This window comes from Mercurialis annua, linkage group LG4, assembly GCF_937616625.2.
Source record: "Mercurialis annua linkage group LG4, ddMerAnnu1.2, whole genome shotgun sequence".
Lineage (NCBI taxonomy): Eukaryota > Viridiplantae > Streptophyta > Magnoliopsida > Malpighiales > Euphorbiaceae > Mercurialis > Mercurialis annua.
Genome location: NC_065573.1, coordinates 28,843,555 through 28,867,925, shown reverse-complemented (window position 1 = coordinate 28,867,925; position 24,371 = coordinate 28,843,555). Strand labels below are relative to the sequence as shown.

Below are 24,371 nucleotides of genomic sequence, written 5' to 3'. Positions count from 1 at the left end.
ATGAACACGTGTACTCAATATAGCTAGAGTTTCGATGTTTTCCGCATCCAAAGAACTTGGGAGAATACAATTCTGTAATGGTACCCAATACCCATGAAATTGGCGGTGGCAAAAGACGGTGCACGAGAAGTATAGATAACACCCAAAATGAAATCTTCTGAATAAAAAACAAATATTGCAACATTTAGGTACATTGTATTTACATAAACTACCTTGAGAGGTTGCATTCAATAAACCTATTTTTGTCAATTTATGATTGAAATATACAAGACATGACAATTAAAACCATTTCTTAGAGAAAATATAACCCACACTTCCATCACATGCATTCACATGAATGTTTGGACCTACATATATAGTTCAACTTCAATAACTATACTGAATAGAAATAAAGGCAGGAGTACAAATAAAATAGCTAGTTATCCAAAATAAAATAAAAAAACCAAGTGAGATAATTAGATGTGAAACAATTAAAAAAAACGATGCTAAAAAGAACAAAAGAAAAAAATCAATAATAGACGACTGTTTACTACATTTTTTTATTGCAGAAAATTATACAACACAACCATTGTAATATGTTATTTTTGCAATAAATTAATAGCGCAATAGACATATGGAAATTTTTATGATTATAAAAATAAATAATAATATTTTTGAGAAAAAAAATAACCTACCGCAAATTTTTATTAACTTGTTGTAAATATGATATGACACTCATTATATGGGATAACGCTCCATAATTTTTGAATTTCAGGTCCTTTTTTAGTTTTTTCTGGTCCATCTACTTACAATTTTTTTGTTCCTCCAGTCCCTCAAAAGGACCTAAAATTCGGAATTTTCCAAGTACGGGACTCAAACGTAAACAATTTTTAAATAGAGGACTTTCGAATAAAACTGGTAAAACAGAGGGACCTCCGTATGAATTTTGGCTACTAATTATATTTACAACTAGAGTGGATTTGTCAAAGATGTTTTAAACAAAAATGATTATTTTGCCTAATAGTTTTATAGTTTGTGTCAATTATACTCAAAAACTAAATTAAATAAATAAATATTATGGCTAATAAAAATAATTATACATTTAGACCTTTTCATTATAAAATATTTCATAATTATAGAAAAAATCAAAAAAGTAAAAGGAATTGTTTATATAATTCTATAAAAAATTAAATTTTGTTATTAAAATATTTTTATCCATATATATACTAATTTGTCATAAAAATAACTTGAGATGGTGAATTATATCTTTTTTTTATTAATGAGACCTTATATGTTTTTTATTTGCTTATTGAAGATATAATAAATTCAAATTATTAAATTATTAGATCAATCTGTAAATTCTTTTATTCAAAAAATATTCTTCAATTTAAAATAGTTGTGGATATCAGAATTAATTCTCTACTATAAATACCTTATAGTTTGATGCTTATAACCATATTCAAGTTGTTTATTCACAAGTTATCATTCCACACTAATGAAAATAACTCTGCCTCCTTTCTCACCTAAGGGTACTACTAGATCCTACAATGTTCGTTCCATAAGCTTTCCTGCTAGATCACATCCTACAATTTGCAAAATCGAGCAAGAGTTGAGCAACCAAAGTTCGTCATCAACGCCGAAAAACGCAGCTCAAATTCGCGATCGTCTAGCGGAACTTAAAGAGATCTACATTTGCATACAAGATCTACTAAACTTGTCACTAACCCAACAAGCCCTAGCACAACATCACAAAGAGAAATGGGTTGGTGACACATTAGATGATTTCATTAAGTTCTTGGATATATGCAGCAACACGAGAGACGCTATCTTGGCGATGAAAGAATCCGTTCGGGATCTTCAATCCGCTCTTCGAAGAAGCAAAGCGGGTGGAGATCAGCTAATAAGCATTATTGAAACAAATGCCAATTCTTATTTTTGCTCTAGGAAAAAGATGAAGAAAGAAGCAAAAAGATCTCTTGAATCTTTGAAGCAAAACAAGGAAAATTTTGCATATTCCGATCATCACGACGTGGATGCGGTGGTTAAATCGGTTAGAGGGGCGAATTCGGTTAGCGTTTCGATCTTTAGCTCACTATTATTGTTCTTATCTTCACCAATCTTGAAACCAAAGACGAGTGCTAAATGGGGTTTGCTTACAAAACTGGTGCACAGAGGTTCAATAGTTGCATGTGAAGGCCAAGAATTGGAGAAGATGAACGAGCTAGAGAATGTGGATCAAGCATTAATGAATCTATTGGTGTCCAATTCGAAGGATGAATTAGAGGAGGAGAAGATTGAAAGTGCACAGAAAATGCTGCAAATTTTAGAGGTCAGCATTGAAGAATTAGAAAATGGATTAGAGTGGTTATTTAGAGAGCTAATTCAGAGTAGAGTTTCGCTCTTGAACATAGTGTCTCACCAGCTAGAGTGAATTTTAATATAGCATCCTCATTTTTTTTGGATGTTCTATATATATTACAATCATGTGTACAATTATGACTCTCATTGTAAATATAGTAAATGAAATTGAGATTGTGTAGACCTTTTCTTGCATATGTTGCTAGCATTTGGAGATTGCATATTGATATCAACTCCTAGTCCCAAACCGATCAATTTCAAAAGTCAAAATAATTTCATATATCTATAATTACGACTAAATTGACGAAAATATTCCAATGCAATAATTTGATCAATTAATTTCTAAAAATGTATATCAAATGAAGGATCTAGTTGATAAAGGTATAATATACTTCAGTCCATATCATAAAAAAATTAATAATTTACCTAATTTTATATAAAAAAATATATTATTACCAATTTTTTTTTCTAAATATGAACTAGTTTATCATTAAAAACAGCCCGACACTAATTTATATCTTATTTTTATTGATTAGACTCTTTAGTTTTTGTTATTTATTTTTTTGAATATAATTATCATGATCTGTAAAATCTACAAACCATAGTATTAAAATTATTTTTAAAATTATTTATATCTATTTAGACAGATGTATATATATAGTTTTTTGCCATTCTTAAAAAACCTTCCCGAATTTAATACAGTAGCCGGTCAAAAGAGAAAACTTTGTAGAGGTGAGAATTGAGAAAGCTTCATAATTATTTATTAAGGCAAAAGGTGTTGATACACCCTCAAATATATTTTTTAAAATGTTTATGTCCCTAGCTATAATATAAAAAATACATATAACATCATCTTAAAGATATAATTACTTAAAAACCACCCATCTTATAACTTTTTTTCATTTATACCATGACCTAGGAAAATTTTCAATTATACCTTATTTTTGATTTTTATGTTTCATCTGTACCCCAAAATTAAAATTTTTGACAATTTAATTAATATAAAGATGAAAATATTAAAAACAATTAAATAGAAGGATTATATCATATTTTTTCTACTTGGAAAAATAGAAATGAAGGACTAATTTAAACTCTTTTTAAAAAGAAAATAGGTCAATTCAATTTATTAGGATTATGGTACAATTGAAAATTTTATAAGATCATGGTATAAACGAAAAAATATTATAAGGTGAGTGTTTTTTAAATAATTAGGCTCATCTTAAATTAACCAAAAATAAAACAATTAAACCCACATGCCTAACGATGTTAATAGATCCGTTACTATCTAAAATAAAAGCCAATGAAACGGATTGGAATTCGGCCATGTTCACAATCTACACCATTCATATTAAAATGAACATTGTAGATAAAAATGTACAATTTTAATCAAATTAATCTACACCGTTTATTTTATAATAAACGGTATAGATTGTGAATATAACCACTTAAATTCATTTGAATTTGAGAGAATTCCAATCCAATGAAAACATGACACTAACTCACTTACATATTGATTTTTTATTTTTACAACAAAAAAAAATATCTTTATCAAAAGTTTATTACTATATTTTATCTAAAATAAACATAATGACCCAAATAGGTAGAGGTGGCCACGGTTCATAATCCGGCGGTTCCGATTCGAAATCTCCAGATCGCGGTTCCATGACGGTTCGGAATCGACCGGTTCCGGTTTTGGGCGATTAGAAAAAAATTGAAAGTAAAAATAAAATGCAATTACTAAAATTATATAATTTAAAATAAAATAACATGCGGAGATAATATTGTAAGAAAATAATAAAATAGAATAAATTTTAATGTTATATGTAAATATTAAAACTAAATAACATTTTATCGACGGGTTCGACCCTTTAACCGCATTCGGACCCGGAACCGCTGGTTCACGGTTCAAAATATTTGGAACCGGCCCGGAACCGGTTGTTTTACGGTTCCGGGCCGGGTTTGACCGAGCCGGTTCATGTGCTCGGCCTATGGCCATCTCTACAAATAGGAATGTGCAATCGGTCTGAACCAAACCAGACTTTTATTGAAAACTTAATCAATTTTTTATGAAAATAAAACCAAACTAAAATTTTAAAGAAAATTACTTTTTTCAAACCGAATCAAACTGGCCGGTTTGTCAGTTTTTCGGTTTGGTTTACATAAAAAACTGACATAAGTTTTTTATACTCAAAATCGAATCAAACTGGCCGGTTCGTCAGTTTTTCGGTGACTTAATATGGTCGTTAAAGTAAAAATAGGTTAACCCAAAATCCCGATAGTAGCCGCAAAAGCCCCGAAGCCCTTTTCTTTCTCAGGTCGAATCTCGAAGTCAAGTCTGAATCTGCAGCCAGGTTTGGTTTACATAAAAAACTGCCATAAGTTTATTATAATACTCAAAATCGAACCAAACCAACCAACTAATTTTTTTTTACAATTTTAAACCAAAACAAACTGAATTTATCGGTACGGTTTAATTTTTCAGTTTTAGTTCAGTTTTACACACCCCTACATCGAAGTAAACATATTGAAGCATATCTAACATTTTTTCAAAGAGAAACTAAATTTGAAGTTGTTGGACATTTCATTTACTCGATCAAGGGAGCAGCTCTAGCCAATGTTCTCACTTATGCAATTTCAGTTGAAGTTCATTCCAAATTTCAGTGGTATATATATTGAAATTGATCCGCCTCGTCGATAGATTTACCAATAAAAATAAAATAAAAATAAAAATGAGTCGTCTATTTATTTTATTCTAAAGTAATAAAAAAAATGGCTACTGCCAACGGCAAAAATAAATTATTGACGGCAGCGGAAATAAAAAACAAAAAAAAACTCATGACGGCTAGAGTTTTCTATTTGAGAGAGAAAAGAAATTTTTCTCAGATGGAAATTTAAATGAAAAATTTTAGGAGATGAGAAAATTTAAAAATCCATGAATTTTCGTGTGATTTTTTCGTACCAAAGAATAGATTTCAGTGAAATCTGCGGGTTATGCAAAATATTTTTGTTACTCTAAAATTCTTCAATCTAAACGGTGCTAAAATGACAACTATTGATAGACAAATATATTTATTTAAAGTGGTAGCTAATAAAAAACGGAGGGAGTAATAACTTAGGCATTGTTAGAGATTTAAAATTTATGAATTTAAAAAAATTATTATTTGGGCAGAATTTAAAATCAAAAAATTGTAGAAAAAATTTTAAAACTGGTAGATTTTAACTTTAACATCTACTAGAAGGGAAATCAAATAAAAAAATTGGATGAAAACCAATTTTGATAGAAGAGGATTTTCAAATTATTCATGTTCATAAATTTTAAAATAAAATATAATAATAAACTTTATTAATTGAAGTTTAAATTCTTTATAAAAAGTTAATATATTATTAGTATTTATAAGTTATTGAAAACAAAGAGTTTTTTTTTAAAATTTAATCAATAAATCTAATATATTATGTTATTTTAATAGGTTATAAATTTAATCTATGTTTATAAATTGAATAATTTAGTTTAGGCTAAGATAACAAATGAATAGATTCAATTTTAATTGTTAAATTAAAGTAAAAAATATATATTTTAATCACGGTATGAGGAATAGTTAGAGTAATAACCATCAATCTGAAACGGCACCAGCCAAAATGCCATTATCGATCATTCTAAATTACAAAGGCCTCATTTGCCTCCAATTCCAATCACCATCATTTCTGCTGGAAACGATACGGCATAGAGAATTTTAATTTTTTTAACAAAGAAAAAACTGAATTAGATGTAGAAGATAAGACAAAGCGAGCATATGGGGTTGGAATGTTATATCAGACTGCACCAATAAGTTCATAATTCAAACACTGCTTTGTAAGAACTTAATTCATTACACTGCCAGTGCCAACTAAAATATTGATCAACCCATGATGTTCCTTCTGATCAGAATGTCTTTCCAGGCACGTAGAATTAATGTCTCAATCATATTATAAAAATGAACAATTTTCTCCACAAAGAACCTATATAAATTACTATGGAAATTAATTCTATCAGCTCACCAATTAATTCTAGCAGCTAAAAAACTTATCATGGCAATCACAACACAACACAAATGCATTTGTTTCATCTTCGTTTTCGGGGCTTTGGCTTCACTTGCCATAGCTCGTACTCTCCAAGACGCGTCTATGTACGAGAAGCATGAACAATGGATGACTCGATATGGCCGTGTATATAAAGATGCTAACGAGAAGGAGATTCGTTACAAGATCTTCAAAGAAAATGTTGAGCTAATTGATTCCCTTAACAACGCTGCAAACAAGCCATACAAGCTGGGGATAAATCAGTTTGCTGATCTTACTAATGAAGAATTTAAAACCTCAAGAAACAGATTTAAGGGTCATATGTGTTCTGCACAAGCTGGTCCTTTCAGATATGAAAATGTGTCTGCTGTTCCATCTACCATGGACTGGAGAAAGAAGGGAGCTGTTACACCCATCAAGGATCAAGGCCAGTGCGGTAAGTGGCCACAATAATTAAGATACAGTTCACTAGCAATCAATTTTTTGACTTATTGGCTGATTATTTGTATGTTTATAGGATCTTGCTGGGCATTTTCGGCAGTACAAGCAGTAGAAGGAATTACTCAGCTATCAACTGGTAAGTTGATCTCACTTTCCGAGCAAGAACTTGTGGATTGCGACGTTAAGGGAGTTGATCAAGGCTGCGAAGGTGGTCTAATGGATGATGCCTTCAAATTCATTCTCCAAAATAAAGGCTTAACCACTGAGACTAACTATCCATACGACGGAACTGATGGAACATGCAGTACAAAGAAGGAATCGAACCCCGCAGCTACTATAACTGGTTTTGAAGACGTACCCGCCAATAGTGAGGCAGCACTGATGAAGGCAGTTGCAATGCAGCCAGTTTCTGTTGCCATCGATGCCAGTGGCTCTGATTTTCAGTTCTACTCGAGTGGAGTTTTTACGGGAGAATGTGGAACGGAACTAGACCATGGTGTTGGAGCTGTTGGGTACGGAGAAAGCAACGGAATGAAGTATTGGCTAGTGAAGAACTCTTGGGGAACAGAATGGGGTGAAGAAGGGTACATAAGGATGCAGAAAGATATTGATGCAGAGGAAGGACTTTGCGGAATTGCGATGCAGGCATCTTATCCCACTGCATGAACCTCAGGATCCCAGAACAAGCAATATAATTAGTACATGTATAAAAATATGTATATCTCCTTGGTTTAGTATTTACAATTATGTATCCTATGTCTGAATTATCGCAGCTAGAAAGTGTACAGTCCTCGTATCGTATACGAGTTTGTATATCTGCAATTATCATGTAAATTATACATATGTTGATATCTTATGTCACTTTTATCTCCAATATTGTTAAGTATAAACCTAGTTGCTATATTTATTCACCATTAACTGAACCAAAAACAGCAGGACAGACCAAACTCTCCAATTTCTTCAATATTCAATTTGCATTTTCTGCCAACAATGTAGCTGACCCAATTCTTTCTTTATTCTTGTGGTTAATTATGAGAAAAAAGAAGATAAAAATTAGATATACAATCACCACCATCAATGTTTCTACAAACATTACAGAGCTGTGGTGTCAGGTGTGCCTCCTTGTCTTCCCATATCATTGCCAATGCCATCCTCTCAGGCTCAGCCAACAATTTAGTACTACTATTCATTGAACAATTTTTAATTTATATGTTTGTTAGAAAGACAATTTCTGAAATCATTAAGAATTAATCTATGAGCACGAATCTAGGTTCTTGGTAAGAATCACTGAGGACAGATCAGCAATAGTATTCGCTTCAAATTAATTGCAATCTGCCACATTGGTAATGATAGTGTACAGTTTTGCCCTTAATTAGTAGACAGTGAGGAATTTTTTAATCTAATTCACAAGGACAGAGTATAAACATTAGGATACAAAATTAAGAACCAACACAAAGAAAAATGAATTATAAAATTGGAGATCCTTGTGCTGGCAATTTTAGCATCACAATCACATGGTGGAGAATATGATCTAATTTCATTGTTGAACCGTACATTGTACATGCAATGCACCTCATAATTGTACCTTTTTTCGAGAAAAATTCATTCGATTTAGGCAAATTGATCTATTATTCATCAAATTGAAAAAAAAAATTCTAAAAATTATTTTTTAGCTGTATAGTCGGTCGCTTTTCTAACATCAATGATTGTATCCAATCCTAAATTGATTCACAACATTTAGCACAGTTATTTTCTTATTTGGGAGCGAAATTGGACTATGTGAAACATCATTAATTGTATGTGTCAATTAAAACGATGCATTTTGATATACATATTGAGTTCGGTAAGAAAATAGTTGTACATTTACGTAGTCCACATTAAACAGAAATGTTGTAATTGGATAGATATTCCGGTATTCAAAAAAATAATGGATCAGACTGTTGAAATTATTTGTATTTAAAAAAATCTGTTAACTCAATGATAATTATAAATAGATTAAAAAAAGAAAATTGGCAAATATTGTTCTTGTTTTGCCAAGTCGGAACTTATAGTCATTTACAAAAATCTAAATATCCAACTAAACTTTTAATTTCAGTAATTTTATCCTAATTTTAAAGTTAACGTTAATTTTGCCCAGTCTCACAATTACTTAATTAGTAAAATATATTATGCAATCAATATTAAATCTAAAATATTTAAATACAAATTAAATTGAACAATTATTGAAAATTAACTAAATTTACAGCTAACTTTTAAAATTAGGGTAAAATTAGATTTAAATTTTTAAATTATGCTAAAAAATTTAAATTATGCTAAAATTAATGAAATGAAAAGTTTTAATTAGATTTGCAAGAAGGCAAAAAGATAAGGATTTTTTGAACTATTTCACCTTTTTAAAACAATTGATCAGCTTCGCAAGAACACGAGAAGATTGTCTTTTTAGCATAATTTATCCTCCACATTCACATACGGAAAAAATGGATTGTATTGTACAATAAATGTCTATATATATAAAGAATAAATATTTAAGGAGTAATAAGATTTAGAAGAGACACTCTATTCTGGATCATACATCTAAATAAACAATCTAATTTAGCCTCAATTTCTTGAGTGCAGGCATCAAGTTTCTTTAATCTCTCTTGCATTTCTTGCACATCAAGCTTGCCATTACTTTTTCTAATTTCACCACTAATGGAAGACACGCCAATATCAACTCTCCCTACTTCATTCACCATCTTATCATCATCTTTATCAGAACCAACAAATCCCGACTGCACCAGTTTTGATATCATCGACCATCTACTCGTACTCGTCTTCGTGATCGGCATAGACAAGAACAAGAACACGGATTGAAATATAGTGACCGTCATTGCATGCGCCTCTTTGATCACTTTAATGAGATGGTGCTCTTCGTTGATGATCGATGCTGTTTTTCTTTCGAATCTTTTTAGTATTCTGATGGATTTGGCGATGTCTTTCTTTGTTTTCTTTCGGAAAGTGATGTAATCTTGAATGTTTCTTTCGATGGTTGAATCTTTACCCCGTCTGCGAAACGCGGATTGTAAATCTTGAATGTGTTGTTGCATATTCAAGAACATGTCTCGTGCGCTGCTGCAGATGTCTATCAATCCGATGGAGCCATCGAGTATGTCTTCGACCTGGTTAGACTGGTGAAGATGAAAGGATTTTTGGGTTTGAGGAGAGGTGGTGAGTTCATCAATGGAGACGAATAACTCGGCGAGTCTAGTCAAGGCGATTTGAATAGACTCGGTTTGTAGAGAATTTGGAGAAGATTTTAAGTTGGTTAAGAGTGAGTCAATTTTGAGAGAATTGGGATGTAACCTGGAAGGCAAGCTAATAGACCTAACAGGAACATGCACACAAATATTGTTCATTTCTGCCATCTTAATTTGGTTATTTCTTGCTTACGAACACTTGAATTCTGTAAATGGTGCTTTATGTTTGAGGGTTGCTTCTCTATTTATATATGACAAATAACCGATCTAACCTAAAAAAATAATGGAGTTTTCAACTATAATTTTATTATATCTAATACCCACCATTAGAGGGTCTTAAAACAAAATTGACGATAGTCCTTCATAATTTAGTCAGTAACTACATTCTTTTGTTTGAAACGTGTGAAAACGACGTTGTTTTGATCCAAATAAATTCAAAAAAAAATATTTCTTCATGAAAAACTTAATACAAATATAGAAACTCTAATACTAAATCGAAATCAGTTAAAAACGCTAAATTCACAATTGATGATTTATTCATATGAATCAAGACGTATGTTATGTAGTTTAAAATTGAGATTTCCTTTTAAAAAAATTGCACCTCCCAGGAGAATGACTGACTGGGCCTGATGGTAACTTCGTTATTGAACACACGCATACGAATATCCATTAAATTTGAAATATAAACAAGCATTCATATAATTTATCTTGTATTCAAATATTTAATTAATTGAACATGGAAAACATTAAAATATGATAATAAAAGAACCCGATAAATAATCCTTGTTTTGTTTAATGGCTAAGCATGTGAAGGCAAATATAGGTGAATGTAGCATTGTAAGATCTTGTAATAACTTTAGGCAGCAAGTTGATATTCATAAAATGGTAGTTTAAAATTGGAGGTTATGTCTACAAATCAAGGCCTTATGTCCCCTTGCCTAATCTAATCATTAGTGCCTATTTTGTCTTCATCAAAAGATTCAATCATGTTCTTGTAATTAGGTCATGGACAAGGAAAGGCTGGCACTGCATGATTTTCTGATTTCAGGATCAAATCTATTGACCAAGCCATGAAGGATAAAGGAAATATAAGTATTTATTTCTCTATATTAATTATGTTCCTTTGTAGATAACAATAATTTTGAAACTTTATCAATGATCTATTAACTTTTTAAATTTGTCAAATATATTCACAATTTGTTTAGAGCTAAAATTTATCATATGTGACAATATATAATATCGGATAATCATCTGCTATAAACGAAACATAAATATATTTAATAACACTCGAAAAAATATTAAACTAAACTAATAAAATTTAAAATATAATGTATTTAACAAACTATATACTTATTGGTAGATAAATATATTTGCCAAGAATATTATAACACATAAATAAGGGCTATGGGTATAATCGAGCCGAACCAACTCGCGGGTTACATATAACAATAATGTGTTAATTCTTTAAATTAAAATTTAACTTTTAAATATTTATATAATTAATCGAAGTAAGTCGAGTCGAGTTTGAATCTCAAATATTTGGACTTCATAGTAATTTTACCATCTCCTACGCCTCTAATAAGGGCATATATCAATCATTCACCTAGCTAACATTTTTGCATGACCAAATTTGCAAATAATGAAGTAGGAAAATATGATATCCTAAAGCGAATACGTGCACTGAATTCCGTAGTAATGCGTACCACATGGCACAAAGGTTGCGAGAGATATGGCATTGGTGCAATAAGGAGACAAGAAGACAACAAACAAGAGAGGTTCTTCTTCTGACAATGCTTCTCAAACATAAACTATCAAATACATTAATTCAAGCTTTGTGTGAGGATAACACATTCACACACTAAGCCTTCCAAAAGGGATGAATGCACAAGGGTTCCCCATTCTTCTATCACATGCCTTATTTACTGCTCTACTTTTTCACATAATATTTATTTCATCTATTTTCTTAATATGTTCTTCAATCTTCATAGAAATAGGACCTTACTTTCTTATATTTGATATTATTAAAACATAAATACGATTAATTTAATACAAATAAAACAAATTGAATATTATTTTGATATAATTTAAAATTTATTTCATTTGATTAAAATACTCCTTATATATAAAAAAAATATTCTTACATAATTTAGAAAAAAACATTATCAATTTCAAATTTAAATTTATCCTTTTCAACTTAAATTTATGAGTTACTTCTTTAAAGGTCATGAGTTTTCTCTCTCTAATTTTTGTGACGTTTTATCTCTTTGAAAAAATTGATTTTTCTATAAAAATGTGCTTTTTGAAGATTAGAAACTTTCTCTATAAAATTTTAATTTTAATTTTTCTCTTGAAAATTTTACATCTTACTACAAGTTTATAAAAATTGTCTCTCACTCTTTTTTGTCTATAATTTATACAATTTTCTCTTTAAAATTTTCTGCGTTTAAATTTATAGCTATTCTTTCTAAAATTTATGAATTTCTCTCTCTAAGATATCATAATTTTGTATCATCTGAAGTGGGCAAATAGATGATCAAATCTAAACAATATTTATAATTTATATTTTTAAAAAATAATTAATGATATTTCTGTTATTATAAATTTTAGTATAATTTTCTCTTTTGAATTATTAATGATGTTTCTCTTAAATTTTACATCTAAAAAAAATTATAAATTGTACATTTTTTTTCTTTCGAATTCATTTATAAATTGTATTGATTTTGTTAGTATATTTAAATTAAAAATGATCAATCAATGAAATATTCATAAAATAATGTACTTGATTAATGCGGACTGTGCACCGATTTCAAAGTTAGTTGAGTATTAAACTATTAAAATCTCTTTAGCTTTTTTTTTTTAAAAAAAAGCATGATCAAGCTGTTATATCATTAACGAAATCTTTAGTTGTCGTGCAAAACAAATTATTTATTTTTTATGAATAAACAACTTTGTTAGAAAGGAACAAAAAACATCAAGCATAATTAGTAAACGTGGCATTTGATTTAAGGCGTTGTTATTTTTAATGAAATAAAACAGAAATAAAAAAAAAAACTATTTTTACAAAATGACTTTTTTATATAAGAAAAAGCTGAAGTCAAATTAAAGGAGAATAATTTTATCAGACTAGGAATATTACTGTCTTATAAATTATTGTTCTAAAAGTAAGGCTGCCTTAATTAATTATCCGCTAATAATAGAAGTAAGGAGTGTGTATCCCACATAACGGATGTGTCACGTCATTTTTACAACAATCCAATAAGCATTTGCGATAGAAAATTTTATTTATTGCTTATTTTTTTATCATTAAACATTTGCACATGACTAACGCCTTATTGGTTTGTTGCACAAATGACATAGCGCAACCGTTGTGTTGTATAATTATTCTAGAAGTAAAGCAGCTCAGGTCAAGAGATGCCAGGAACAATTCTTGTCATGGGAGGACTACCTCTATTGTGATCGGAGCCAAAAAAAATATTCGGAAAGGGCAAATTTTATTTATCCAAACAATTTGTCATTCGGTTTCGTAAACTAATTTTTTGGTCTGTACGACAAATCAGATCTGTTTTTAAAATAAAACAATCAATAAATTTCCGTTCCATTGCTAAAAAAATTACCAATTGTATTAATTTGATTTATATTTATTACAGTTAGTTTGTATATTATAGAGATATTTTTATAAAGACTAATATTTTTAGACTGTCCGATAAAGAGATGACTAAAATAATTTTTCTCTATGATTAAAAACTGAAATAGAATTTTTTTTTTTGAATAAAGGATCAATTCACCCCCTCAACTTGGCACGAAATATCAAATGAGTCATTTTGGACGTTTTTGGATCAAACAAACCCGCAACTTGCGTTTTTCACTCAAATCAGCCCATCTGACACAAAAACACCCTAAAAAGAGAGTGGGATTGCTAAATCCAAAAATTAATTCTAATTAATTACAATTTAATTCTAATTAAACACAATCAAAATTATAATTAACACTAATTAAACTTAATTATTCTAATTTAACACCTAAACCTAATCTAACATTGCTGCCGCCGGAATCTCTCGCCGCCGCCGCCGCCCGGACACCAGAAATCGTTTCCGCTGTCATTCTTGTCTGAGAAATCGTTCTCACACGAGAACAGCTCGGTTCTCGTCTGAGAACAGATTTGTTCTCAGACTGAGAACGGGACCGGCGGCGTCCGGTGGTGGAGGGGAAAAAAAGAAGAAGAAGAAGGGAGAAAATGGAGGAATTTGGTGGAAGGGATGAAGAAGAAGGGAAAAAAGGAGAAAAAGATCCTTAAATTTTTATTAAAAAATAAAAAAAATTCAAGTTTTAAAATTATAAAAATATGATTGAGAATTAAAAGAAATTAAAAATTATTATAGGAGATAAATAAAATATTGAGGGTTTTTTAAAAAAATTTCCATTTTTTTCCAGAGAGTGTAACACACTTGCTTAGCTGAGAGTGGGGGAGGGGGTTTTTGACCGAAAAACGCAAGTTGCGGGTCTGTTTGATCCAAAAACGTCCAAAATGACTTTTTTGATATTTTGTGCCAAATTGAGGGGGTGAATTGACCCTTTATTCATTTTTTTTTATCATAGTTAAATGATTGAAATAAATTTTTTCTTCAAAAATTATTTTTTTTGCAGCCCTTATATTTTATTCTTAATAAATCATTTTTGATTTATTAATCCCGCATTAACTGCGCTTGATAAAATTTCTGCTTTCAAATTTTACTTTTATTCTTCGTCTAACTCATACCCTCGCACACTTGAATAGCAAATATGAATCACCCTTTGGACAATTCAATCTTTGACACTTTTCTGAGCAAGGGTGGCAGCACGAGCTAAGCATTAGCCTTTTTTATATAACAGAAAACAAAGATGCTCGGTATAATTGATTCTGAGAATCACCAATGAGTAAAATTTGAAAAATTCATAGAAGTTAAAAATTCATAATAAACTTTTTTTTATAATTGGGGTTAGAGGAGCGCCTGTTGGAAAATTCGAAATCACGAACTAGCAGTTTGAGTTATAGCTCATCGGTTAATAAACTTTAATAATAATAAATTCTACATGAAATTTTAAAATCTCAACAAATAATTTATACAAAATCAAAACTCATGAAAATATTTAATTAGTCCTCTTAACTATATAAAACTATTGATTCATAAATAAAAGAAATTAAAACTCTAATTCACCAAATACACATCCTTAATTCCAAATTACGTGACAGCTTGATAACAAACAACGTGGTTATATTAACTCTTTATTAAGTTTAATTGTAATCAAAATTATCACGACATCGGTACCGTTGTATATGACCAACCTCCGAATGGAATCCGTAATCTCATCTTCGAAGATCTTTTGAAAGTTTCTTTTTCCTGTATGTGTAGGCGTGTTTACTTTTTCTGACTTTGGCCATTCCTTTTAGATAAAAAAAATTCATAGCTATTAGTCAACCATGACACTTCAACTGAGAACCCCCTATCAATAAACCCTCTGAATTTTAAAAACGCCTGCTAAACCCCTTAAACTTTGGGAGTATTTTGGTCATTTTGGGATAAAAGAGGTTTACTGGACCATTAGGTAAAATTTAGATGGTTTAACGAACATTTTTAAAGTTCAAGGGGTTTAATGATAAGGAAGCCCAAGTTGGATAGCCAAAGTCCATCTCCTTTGCAAAATGAATTCATGCAACATACTATGATAAAATCTAAAAAAAAAAGGATAAAACCACAACTAACTCCCGCTAACCCCGCTAACAAGTAAAGTAGGTCTATTTTTGGCAAAAAACAAAGAGAGGAATATTTAAACTCCAGTAATGAATAAAGCCTCTCGTCTAAATCCATGTATGCTAAAAAATGTTACAAACGTGCCCTATTGTTAATATCGTATATATATTATAACGCCTATTTATTTAATGTGGTCCTGCAAAGATATATCAACATAAACTGTTTCCCGTTTCTGTCACTTATATGTTTATGTGGATAATTAACTGACACTACTGTAAGATCGCATGAAACAAACAGGAGTTAAACAGTGATTAACGATATGGCTTGTTTGTACCGTTTATTAGAGTCCGTGAATTTAAATGAGCCTCCATTCACTAGAGAGGCTTAAATATTCCTAAACTCGGACCACATAGGCTTATCGATATCTTTTGCCTACAATATAATTGAACCAAATTAAATCATCAATAAATATAAAAGAGAAGGCAAAACTATGATGCTAAAAGATGCATATGATTTCAAAAGAACCACTGAAGATAATAATTAACACGGGTCGAGTTTTCCAATTCACGTCAGACGGCGTCTTGGGAAGCAGTCGAAGATCTCTATTTCCATGCCAAACATACGTTAGAAGCATCTACATAAGTTTTTGAGAAGATCAACGGTGCTTAAATTCAATTACTTGAAACTGCTAAAGCTAAAAGCATGCCGTTCCTCTTTCTTCCGTCATTATTTGCAACTGCTATATGTAAAAAACGACCACTCTGTTCCTTTTTATTTGGTTCGCCAGAAACCAACTGACCTACAAAAACTTCGCTCAGGTTAACTGGCAGTCATCAACAAGAGCTAAAACAGTATATTGTTTCAATAAGCTCTTGTGCACACAATATCCGACACTGAGGCAATGAAATGGAAGGATTTGTAGATAAATCAACGAAGTAATGGTTATGAAATCCTAGAAAATTTCAGCTTACTCATAATGATTGTCCTTAGAGCATCTAAAGTACAGAATTCAAGGGCAGCAGACGAGAAGGCATCTAGAAAATAAGCAGTTATAGCGAAAGTGCACAGGAGATCAAAATAAAGCAGACAGATAAAAAAAAGAGTTGGTTTTAACATAAAGGCTTTGGAGCACCCTAACCCTCTCATAACCTATGTAACACGGAAATGAAAACGCTGAAACTAGAAATACAGCAACAGAAAATGGTGAAACGATATTTTTTATAAGAATAGGTTACATAAACAGAGATTTGCAGTTTCAGAATTGTTTTCAGTAACGGAAACAAAATGTAAAACGTGCGACTTGAGAAGTTTCCGTGCAACATACTCAATTTACAAGCACAATTCTGGAGGAACTGAAACTAAGAAGCAGGATTAAAGCACAAATCAGAGTACATAAAGTTTAGGAGCCACTATTCCCCCATGAATAAAAAGCTGATGATGAAATAACAAAAATCATTTGATTCCAGAACTAAGAAATACCATAAAACAAAGAGTTCTTAATCTAGTGAGTGCCTCCAGTAAAGAAATTGTTTTCCAAATTATAAAATTCCAACTCATGCCATAACAAACAATACCAACTTTAACTGCAACTGAACTATTTAGTACATAAAAAAGAAACATAAACAACAATCTTACTTAAGGCAATCGCTTGTCAAACTTATTTACAGATTAATCTCTGCATGATAGTGTACCATCACATTATTTCACAGTTAGGATATGATTTGGCTTAGTTCTAATTTTTCAAGATTACGTGTAAAACAGTTAAGTTTTTCAACTAATTTATTAAAACACGGGAATAAATTGAAAATATGATAGGAGTGAAAGAAAGAAGCTAAAGAATACTTAGATTTTAAACTTCCCAAAATAGGAGGGAAAAGTTCAACGTTGATAGAATCCCCCGATTTACACCAAAATAACCCTACTAACCCATCAAATGAAAATCAAAGCAGTTTGACTTCACTTAATTTAAAGAGAGAGAAAAAAGAACCTAATTACAACAAAACAAACAGATTAAGAAAAAGTCTAAAACAACATCAAATTCAATAGAACTGCCCAGAAAAAAAAAAAAAAAAAGTGGCATGAAACCCACACAAATTACATTCATGTGACTCTTGAAATAGTAGGTGAGACACAAATATAGAGCTCAACCTTATACAGAGTAACAGCAGGAAGAACATACACATATCATTCAAAAATCTATAGTAAAGCTCACTTGTTCTACTACTTCACATACTTCTATTTTCTATTTTTAGAAATGAGCTTTATCCGAATTCTCTTATTGCAAAAGTGCACACACATTTAACAGCAGAAAAAGGCAGCTAAATACATCTTAAATGAGAAACTGCAGACTTAGTTCAGATATAAATAATAAAAAAAGATTTCCATAAAAATATCAGAGCATCCAGAACCTTTTAGAATAGTAAACAACAGCTATATACAAGCAATCACAGAGCTAAAAGCAATTAAGAAACACGTTTAAGATACCTGGCTAATCAGACTACATAAAGGTATAGGAATCATTATGGGTCCTTAAAGGAAGAAGAACAGGTGATTAAATGCAAATCATTTAACTCAAGAACTGAAAAATATTAAAAAAAAAGCACAGACTTTTCACTTCTAGGGAGTGCCCCCCGGTAAGCAATGTCTTCCCAAATATGATAGAATTAAGTATAAACAGGGAAGGATTCATGAAAACAAAAGTGTCATCCTCCTAATAACAACATTCACTTAATTTAATTAGTACGATAATGTTATATCCAAGCCCCACAATTGTGTTTCCCTTAAATATGATCTGTGATAGTTCATTTTTTAGCTTTCTTTCATAAATATCTTCTCAGCAATAAGCCAAAGAATCAGTAAAAGTTTACCATAACAAAAATTAACTGGAAAATTTCCCACCACAGAACTGAGTCAATCTAATAAATTATAGCTCAGATCAAAGCACAAACAGAACCATGTGAACTGTAAGCAAACAGCATTCAATACAAAACTTACCAGTTAGACAGCAAGAACCTTCTCTGTTGTTTTAGTCAGTGACTTAAGTGCGCTTTCCAAAGTCATGTAAGCAGAAGCATCAGTTAAACTCTTACTTTCAACGGCATAATCAAACACCTCATAAGCCTCATCAACCTTGCCTTCCCCACAAAGAGCCCTCACAAATGTCCCATAAGAAGCCCTCTCAAGTTGCATACCAGCTTCTTTCATAGCATTATACAACTCAATTCCTTTATCCAACAATCCCTCTTTGCACATATACAAAAGCAGTAAATTATACGTGCATGAATCCGGACTACAACCTTTCTTCTCCATCTCCTCCAACAAAGCCAATGCACCCAATGCATCACCTTCTCTACACAATCCATCCATCAACGCAGTATACATAACGACATTAGGAACACAACCCGATTCAACCATAACTTGAAGATACATTAGTGCATCTCGAACTCTCCCACATTTCGATAACCCAATAATCAAACTATTATAAGTTAAAAGATCAGGCTCGACACCATCCTCTTTCATATTCTTAAAAACCTCAACCACCTCCCCATTTTTACCCAACTTACAAAAACCTTTCATAATTGCATTATAAAGAAAACAATCCGGCTCAACCCCACAATTCCGATACATACGTAACAGCCTCATACCCTCACAAAGACTCTTGGCATTACAAACACTATCAACCAATATAGCATAAGTATCATGGTTCGCCTTTACATCGAATTCAGACTGCATCTCAACAACGAAAGCAAAAACACTGCTCAAAGCTCTAGACTTACACAAACACTGAATAAGATAATTATAAGTAGAAACATCAGGAGTTAAATACTTTGAAGACAATTCCTTTACCAATTTAACAGCAACACCTTCTCCACCAGCAGAACAAAGTGACCTAACAGCAACATCAACAGTTACTTGATTCGGGTTAAACCCGTTACCCTTCATAAGATCAAGAACTTGAAGAACTTGGGAGAGGGTACGATCAGGTAATTTGCAAGATTTAGAGAGTATAATGTGGTAAGTGGACAAGTCAGGAGTGAACGAAGGGAGAGATTCAATCATGTGGCGGAGAAGAGAGATTGAATCATCAACGGTGGAGATCGCAGTGTAGGATTCAAAAAATGAGTTGAGGAAAATCGGGTCGGGCGGGACTTGGGTACTGGAAATGAGAGAAGTGAATAGTTTCTTGGCTTCGTTGGGTTCCGGCGACTTAAAGAGTGTCTTTTTTTGTTGGGTAATTTCGAATTTCTTGGATATGTCTAAGTCAGGGATTTTTGCCGGGGGTTTCTGGGAAAATTGATTGGGTGGTTTTGTTATTTTCTCGGGAAAGTGTGATGGTGGAGGAAATAGGTTCGGGATTTTTTCGAATGAAGTTAGTCTTATTGTGATCATTGCGCGTAATGTAGGTGTGACTTTCACCATGTTTCTTGTTTTGAATTTCTGACTGAAGTGTTTCTGGGTGTCTTTGATTGTTGAAATTAGGGTTTAACAGATTTTCCTTTGTGGGAGGAGGAAGAAGAAGGGTGGAAGATTTGGAAGGCCATTATTTTGGATCTTAGATTAGTGGGCTTTAGATCAGCCCAAACTCAGCCTGGTGGGTAGTATACCAGCCTATGTTCTCACAATTGGTTCTGAACTTCTAAATAGAGTTCTTTACAAAACTTCTAAAACATGATACATGAATATATTTAAAAAGAAAATTAACAAAATATAATATAGAATACATATTTAACAAAACGCAGTGTTTTGTTGTAATATGGGGTGGGTGAATGATTTAAATGGAATCAAAATCAGAAAGTTGGTTCTGAGTCGCGGTTTGGTTCACAAGTGATGTGTCCAATCGAATAACGCAATGTCTCTTGAGCCAACTGTCCACGTAGGCAAAATCGTGTGCCAATTGGGAGTTGGACAAAATTATGCGTTTCTCGACAAATTGGATAAAATTAAAATGTTTGAACTTTTTTAAAAAAATTATAAAAGGTTTGGCCTTTTTACAGCATTCGGCCTATTTATAAAGCTTTACTATATTCAAAAATAAATTTAACAAAATATAATTCAATAAATTTTTTTATAAAGTATGGTCTTTTAATATTAAAATACGATTAATATATATAGATATACATATATGTATCTACGTATTTTTTTTTTTTTTTTTTTACCAGAGGCTAATCTTCATTGATAGAATTGTCAGAATTACAGAAATATGTGACTCCTCAACAAGCTGAGTGAGCCAGTCTAAAAAAAATGATGATACTGTAAAAACAGTCATCCACAAGGGCTTATTTGACCATCAATGGGCCACCCAATTATAGTAACAACGTATTAAGAAAAGCTATCACCCACTTAAAACTATCATCATTAAAAGAAGAATTTCTGATATCATAAAATGATAATAGTCTTTGAATAACAGCTCTTCTATCACCGCTTGAAATCTCAATACTTCCGCCACAATTAAAAAAGCCAACTCCTGTCAAAATAAAACTATTATGCCAACTTGCCAATTCTATAGTTACTTTATTAATTTTAATAAATTAAAGGTTACTTTATCCATTTTTTACCGTTAGATGAAATATTTTTCATCTAACAGTAAAATAGATAAACTAAACAAAAATAAAGTAACTATAGAAAAGCCATTAAATTATACAAATACACCGTTGCCATAAAGTCTTATTTTATTTTAATGCTAATTGATGATTTAATAAACTATCAAATAATTATATATAAGTAGTATGTGATTTAGTAAAAAGAAAAAAATTATAATAATTACATTATCAACTTTTCATAAAACTATAAAAAGCCATAAAATATTGGTTCATCGTTCTATTAGTTCTAAATGTTGAGATGATATAATTTTAAACCAATGCATTCCATTTGATTGTAGAAAAAATAATAAGAAAAAATAGAGAATATAATTGCTAAAAATAGTAACTTCATTATGTAAAAGAATAGTGTCAAAATTATGATATGATATCACGCCAAAATAAAGAAAACTCACGCCAAATTAGTGATATAAAATCACGCCAAAATAGTGATATAAAATCACGCCAAAAACTAGGTAGCACGGATACAGAAGACATAAAACGGGTATAGTCAAATGACATATAGAAGTAAACAAAAAAAAATGACATGAAATATGAAAAAAAAAAATGTTAAATACATTTAGTATATAATTTACTTAATATATATTATTGTAAAAAGTGATTCGAAAAGAAAACTATAATTTTCTTTTTGCTGTGAGAAGGAATAAATATATGCTTCTGCTGAACTATATATTAATCCTTCAAAGAAGAAAAAAAAAGGATATTTCATCGCTGGTTTGTTTTTGAAGAAATGAAAAGTTGTTTGCGGAAATAGATTGGTTTGTTTTTAGAGTTCGGTTAGTAAAATAAAATCAACCATTAGTAAATAAAGATGAATTTCTAGTGTGATATAATATTTAGGTGGATGTCACGTCACATGGTCTACAATTTAATTCGAACAGTAGCTACTTTTTATGATATTGCACCATAACAATAATTTTAAAATAGTCCATTTATGTAATCATTTCTCGCAATTTTTATTCAATCTGTTCGCTTATTTAGTAATTCTTATAATTTTCTTCAACATTATCAAATAATATCTTCATAGAAATACTTCTTAAAAGCATCCATATGAGCAACCTGCAAACATATAGCAAGAGCTAACGATCCATCACCATCATGACCCGGTATAAGGAACGAGTCGCCATCGCAACCCTGAGTTCCTGGCCCCATGAAAATCTCCTTTCCCCAACCAAAATCAAGACCATACATCGGCAATGTCAACCAGCTCACAACTCCAAGATTAGGGTTTCCATAGAAAGGTCCTTCAGCGCTATTTAGGGCATGAATGTCTTGAAATCTTGTCAAATCTTTTTGATTTTTCAAGAAAGTAATAGCGGATGTTACATACTCATTTGTCATCTTTTCTACGGCTTCCTTTATTTTTCTTGAAGCGTATCCTAATGGCTTTGATGTTAGCTCACCAGCAGTGCTGATTGCAATTACATCAAAAGTTGCATTTCCAAAATACCCATCAGGCAATTGTGGTCGCATACGTTTACGTGAATCCACACAAATACCTATTAAAAAATTATATAACGCGTCATGTCAGTTCAACATAGACCGTGGATATATCTAATAAAGATTTAAAAGATGATGTATCAAAATAATATTTTTCCTTATTATAAGTATTGGTCGGAACCAAACTTATTTTATATGCATTATGATGTACGTACACTCATTCATTTATAATACGAAGATTTTTTATTGATTTTAAAAATAAATGTAAAATTTTAATACGGGAGAACTAAAAATTTCAAATTATACCGATTGCTGTTGTTTGCTCTGGTTTATGTCCTCTAGCTTTGCATGCACATCTCCACACATGACCAGTCAAGGTTTGATATCTACTAAACCCAATACTCTCTCCTTCGTTAGCTTTTCTTTTCAATTTCTCAACTTGCTCTTTATTTAGGTTAAGCAAAGCTACAGTGGTTTTCTTTTTTCTTTCTTCCAAAGTATTTGATTCCCCCACCAACAATGGTGGATGTTGGAATTCTTCATGGTCAAAAACCGGGGATTCCATTAGCGGGTCGCCAACTCTAAGCACATTCCGATCAAGAAATGGAGCTAACCCTAAGGGTTCACCGCGAGCAATTCGCGCCCACTCAGAAAGAAAATGAAGTGCACTTTGTCCGTCAGCAACAACATGACATATAGTCAGGCCAAGACAAACACCACCACATTGAAACTTAGTGAGTTGTGCTAGCATTATCGGTAGTTCATGTAATGGCAGCGTATAATCCACATTCGGAATTAGGTATTCGTACGCTAGACACTGCGAAAGATCTCCAAAATCCTCCAGTTTAGATTGTGATTCCGCCTCTCGGAACTCGACACCCATGTCATTGCAGTCCAGCTCAAGCCGGGTATTGCTAGCGAACCGCAGACGGCCGGCGAGTGGATGGAAGGGCACTAGTACACGACTTAGCGAGTCTACCAGGGTTGTGAGAATGGCATCGGATTGCATAAGCCAATCCGGCGATGGTTTGTAGAAGTAAATAGTGGGGACGTGAGTTAGAGTTCCGACTTGATCACATGCTGAAAGTGGGAGGCTGCCTGTTTTTGTTGGTTCTTTGGGTTTTACTGTGCAAGACTTGTTGATAGTCACATCCATTTCTTTTTTGTTTGTTTTGCAGAATGAAAGAGTGCATTTGGTAAAATTTAAAGGCAAGTTTATTTGATTAAGGCATATAGTTTGTTGAAATGAATATTACATGATCTTGTTAGTTCCACGGATTTTAAGGAGTCTATTAACAGAACATGTAGGAAATAAAAACGTATGATCCTATACAACTTTCATTGATATACTTGGTCAATTGTAATGGCTTGATCAGACTTCATTATTTCTATTGCTTTGTTATTTTATGATATAAAAAAGTTTTAAATTCAAGAAAATTAAATATTTTGAAGGACACTAGGCCTCTCTATATAACTATAAAATTATATAATATCTTTAAAAAACAATAATTTAATATGTCAACAAATATAAAACT

At 31.5% G+C, this 24,371-nt stretch overlaps 5 protein-coding genes across 6 annotated transcripts; 2 read left to right on the top strand and 3 right to left on the bottom strand.

Annotated features, from left to right (window-relative positions):
- The first annotated feature begins 1,440 nt into the window (after nucleotides 1-1,440).
- On the top strand, nucleotides 1,441-2,512 carry LOC126678759 (uncharacterized). The gene has a single exon (XM_050373659.1). It carries the CDS (start codon nucleotides 1,475-1,477, stop codon nucleotides 2,408-2,410), a length of 936 nt encoding a protein of 311 aa, XP_050229616.1. The 5' UTR covers nucleotides 1,441-1,474; the 3' UTR covers nucleotides 2,411-2,512.
- A 3,868-nt stretch (nucleotides 2,513-6,380) lies between these two features.
- On the top strand, nucleotides 6,381-7,645 carry LOC126678854 (senescence-specific cysteine protease SAG39-like). The gene is made up of 2 exons (XM_050373765.2): nucleotides 6,381-6,829; nucleotides 6,911-7,645. The coding sequence occupies exons 1-2, from the start codon at nucleotides 6,403-6,405 to the stop codon at nucleotides 7,498-7,500; spliced, it is 1,017 nt and encodes a 338-aa protein (XP_050229722.1). The 5' UTR covers nucleotides 6,381-6,402; the 3' UTR covers nucleotides 7,501-7,645.
- A 1,714-nt stretch (nucleotides 7,646-9,359) lies between these two features.
- LOC126678537 (uncharacterized) lies at nucleotides 9,360-10,269 on the bottom strand. The gene has a single exon (XM_050373432.1). The coding sequence runs from the start codon at nucleotides 10,236-10,238 to the stop codon at nucleotides 9,360-9,362; it is 879 nt and encodes a 292-aa protein (XP_050229389.1). The 5' UTR covers nucleotides 10,239-10,269.
- A 5,826-nt stretch (nucleotides 10,270-16,095) lies between these two features.
- Nucleotides 16,096-20,318, bottom strand: LOC126678161 (pentatricopeptide repeat-containing protein At2g17670-like). Of its 2 annotated transcripts, none has more exons than XM_050373051.2 (2): nucleotides 18,794-20,318; nucleotides 16,096-16,593 (listed from the first exon to the last, which is right to left on the bottom strand). In XM_050373051.2, the coding sequence occupies exon 1, from the start codon at nucleotides 20,216-20,218 to the stop codon at nucleotides 18,797-18,799; it is 1,422 nt and encodes a 473-aa protein (XP_050229008.1). In that variant the 5' UTR covers nucleotides 20,219-20,318; the 3' UTR covers nucleotides 16,096-16,593; nucleotides 18,794-18,796. The 2 variants fall into 2 exon arrangements, with proteins under 2 accessions (XP_050229008.1, XP_050229007.1); XM_050373050.2 differs by having other exon boundaries at nucleotides 16,096-16,598; nucleotides 18,794-20,317.
- A 1,985-nt stretch (nucleotides 20,319-22,303) lies between these two features.
- LOC126676640 (spermidine hydroxycinnamoyl transferase-like) lies at nucleotides 22,304-24,031 on the bottom strand. The gene is made up of 2 exons (XM_050370876.2): nucleotides 23,143-24,031; nucleotides 22,304-22,895 (listed from the first exon to the last, which is right to left on the bottom strand). Exons 1-2 carry the CDS (start codon nucleotides 23,990-23,992, stop codon nucleotides 22,405-22,407), a joined length of 1,341 nt encoding a protein of 446 aa, XP_050226833.1. The 5' UTR covers nucleotides 23,993-24,031; the 3' UTR covers nucleotides 22,304-22,404.
- Nucleotides 24,032-24,371: the final 340 nt, after the last annotated feature.

What these genes read in the sequence shown, in the direction of transcription:
- LOC126678759 (XM_050373659.1), top strand. Translation starts at nt 1,475, where the DNA reads ATGAAAATAACTCTGCCTCCTTTCTCACCTAAGGGTACTACTAGATCC.
- LOC126678854 (XM_050373765.2), top strand. Translation starts at nt 6,403, where the DNA reads ATGGCAATCACAACACAACACAAATGCATTTGTTTCATCTTCGTTTTC. An exon ending in CAAGGATCAAGGCCAGTGCG is followed by an intron (nt 6,830 to 6,910) that starts GTAAGTGGCCAC and finishes GTATGTTTATAG; the next exon opens with GATCTTGCTGGGCATTTTCG.
- LOC126678537 (XM_050373432.1), bottom strand. Translation starts at nt 10,238, where the DNA reads ATGGCAGAAATGAACAATATTTGTGTGCATGTTCCTGTTAGGTCTATT.
- LOC126678161 (XM_050373051.2), bottom strand. Translation starts at nt 20,218, where the DNA reads ATGGTGAAAGTCACACCTACATTACGCGCAATGATCACAATAAGACTA.
- LOC126676640 (XM_050370876.2), bottom strand. Translation starts at nt 23,992, where the DNA reads ATGGATGTGACTATCAACAAGTCTTGCACAGTAAAACCCAAAGAACCA. An exon ending in AGAGCAAACAACAGCAATCG is followed by an intron (nt 22,896 to 23,142) that starts GTATAATTTGAA and finishes ATTTTTTAATAG; the next exon opens with GTATTTGTGTGGATTCACGT.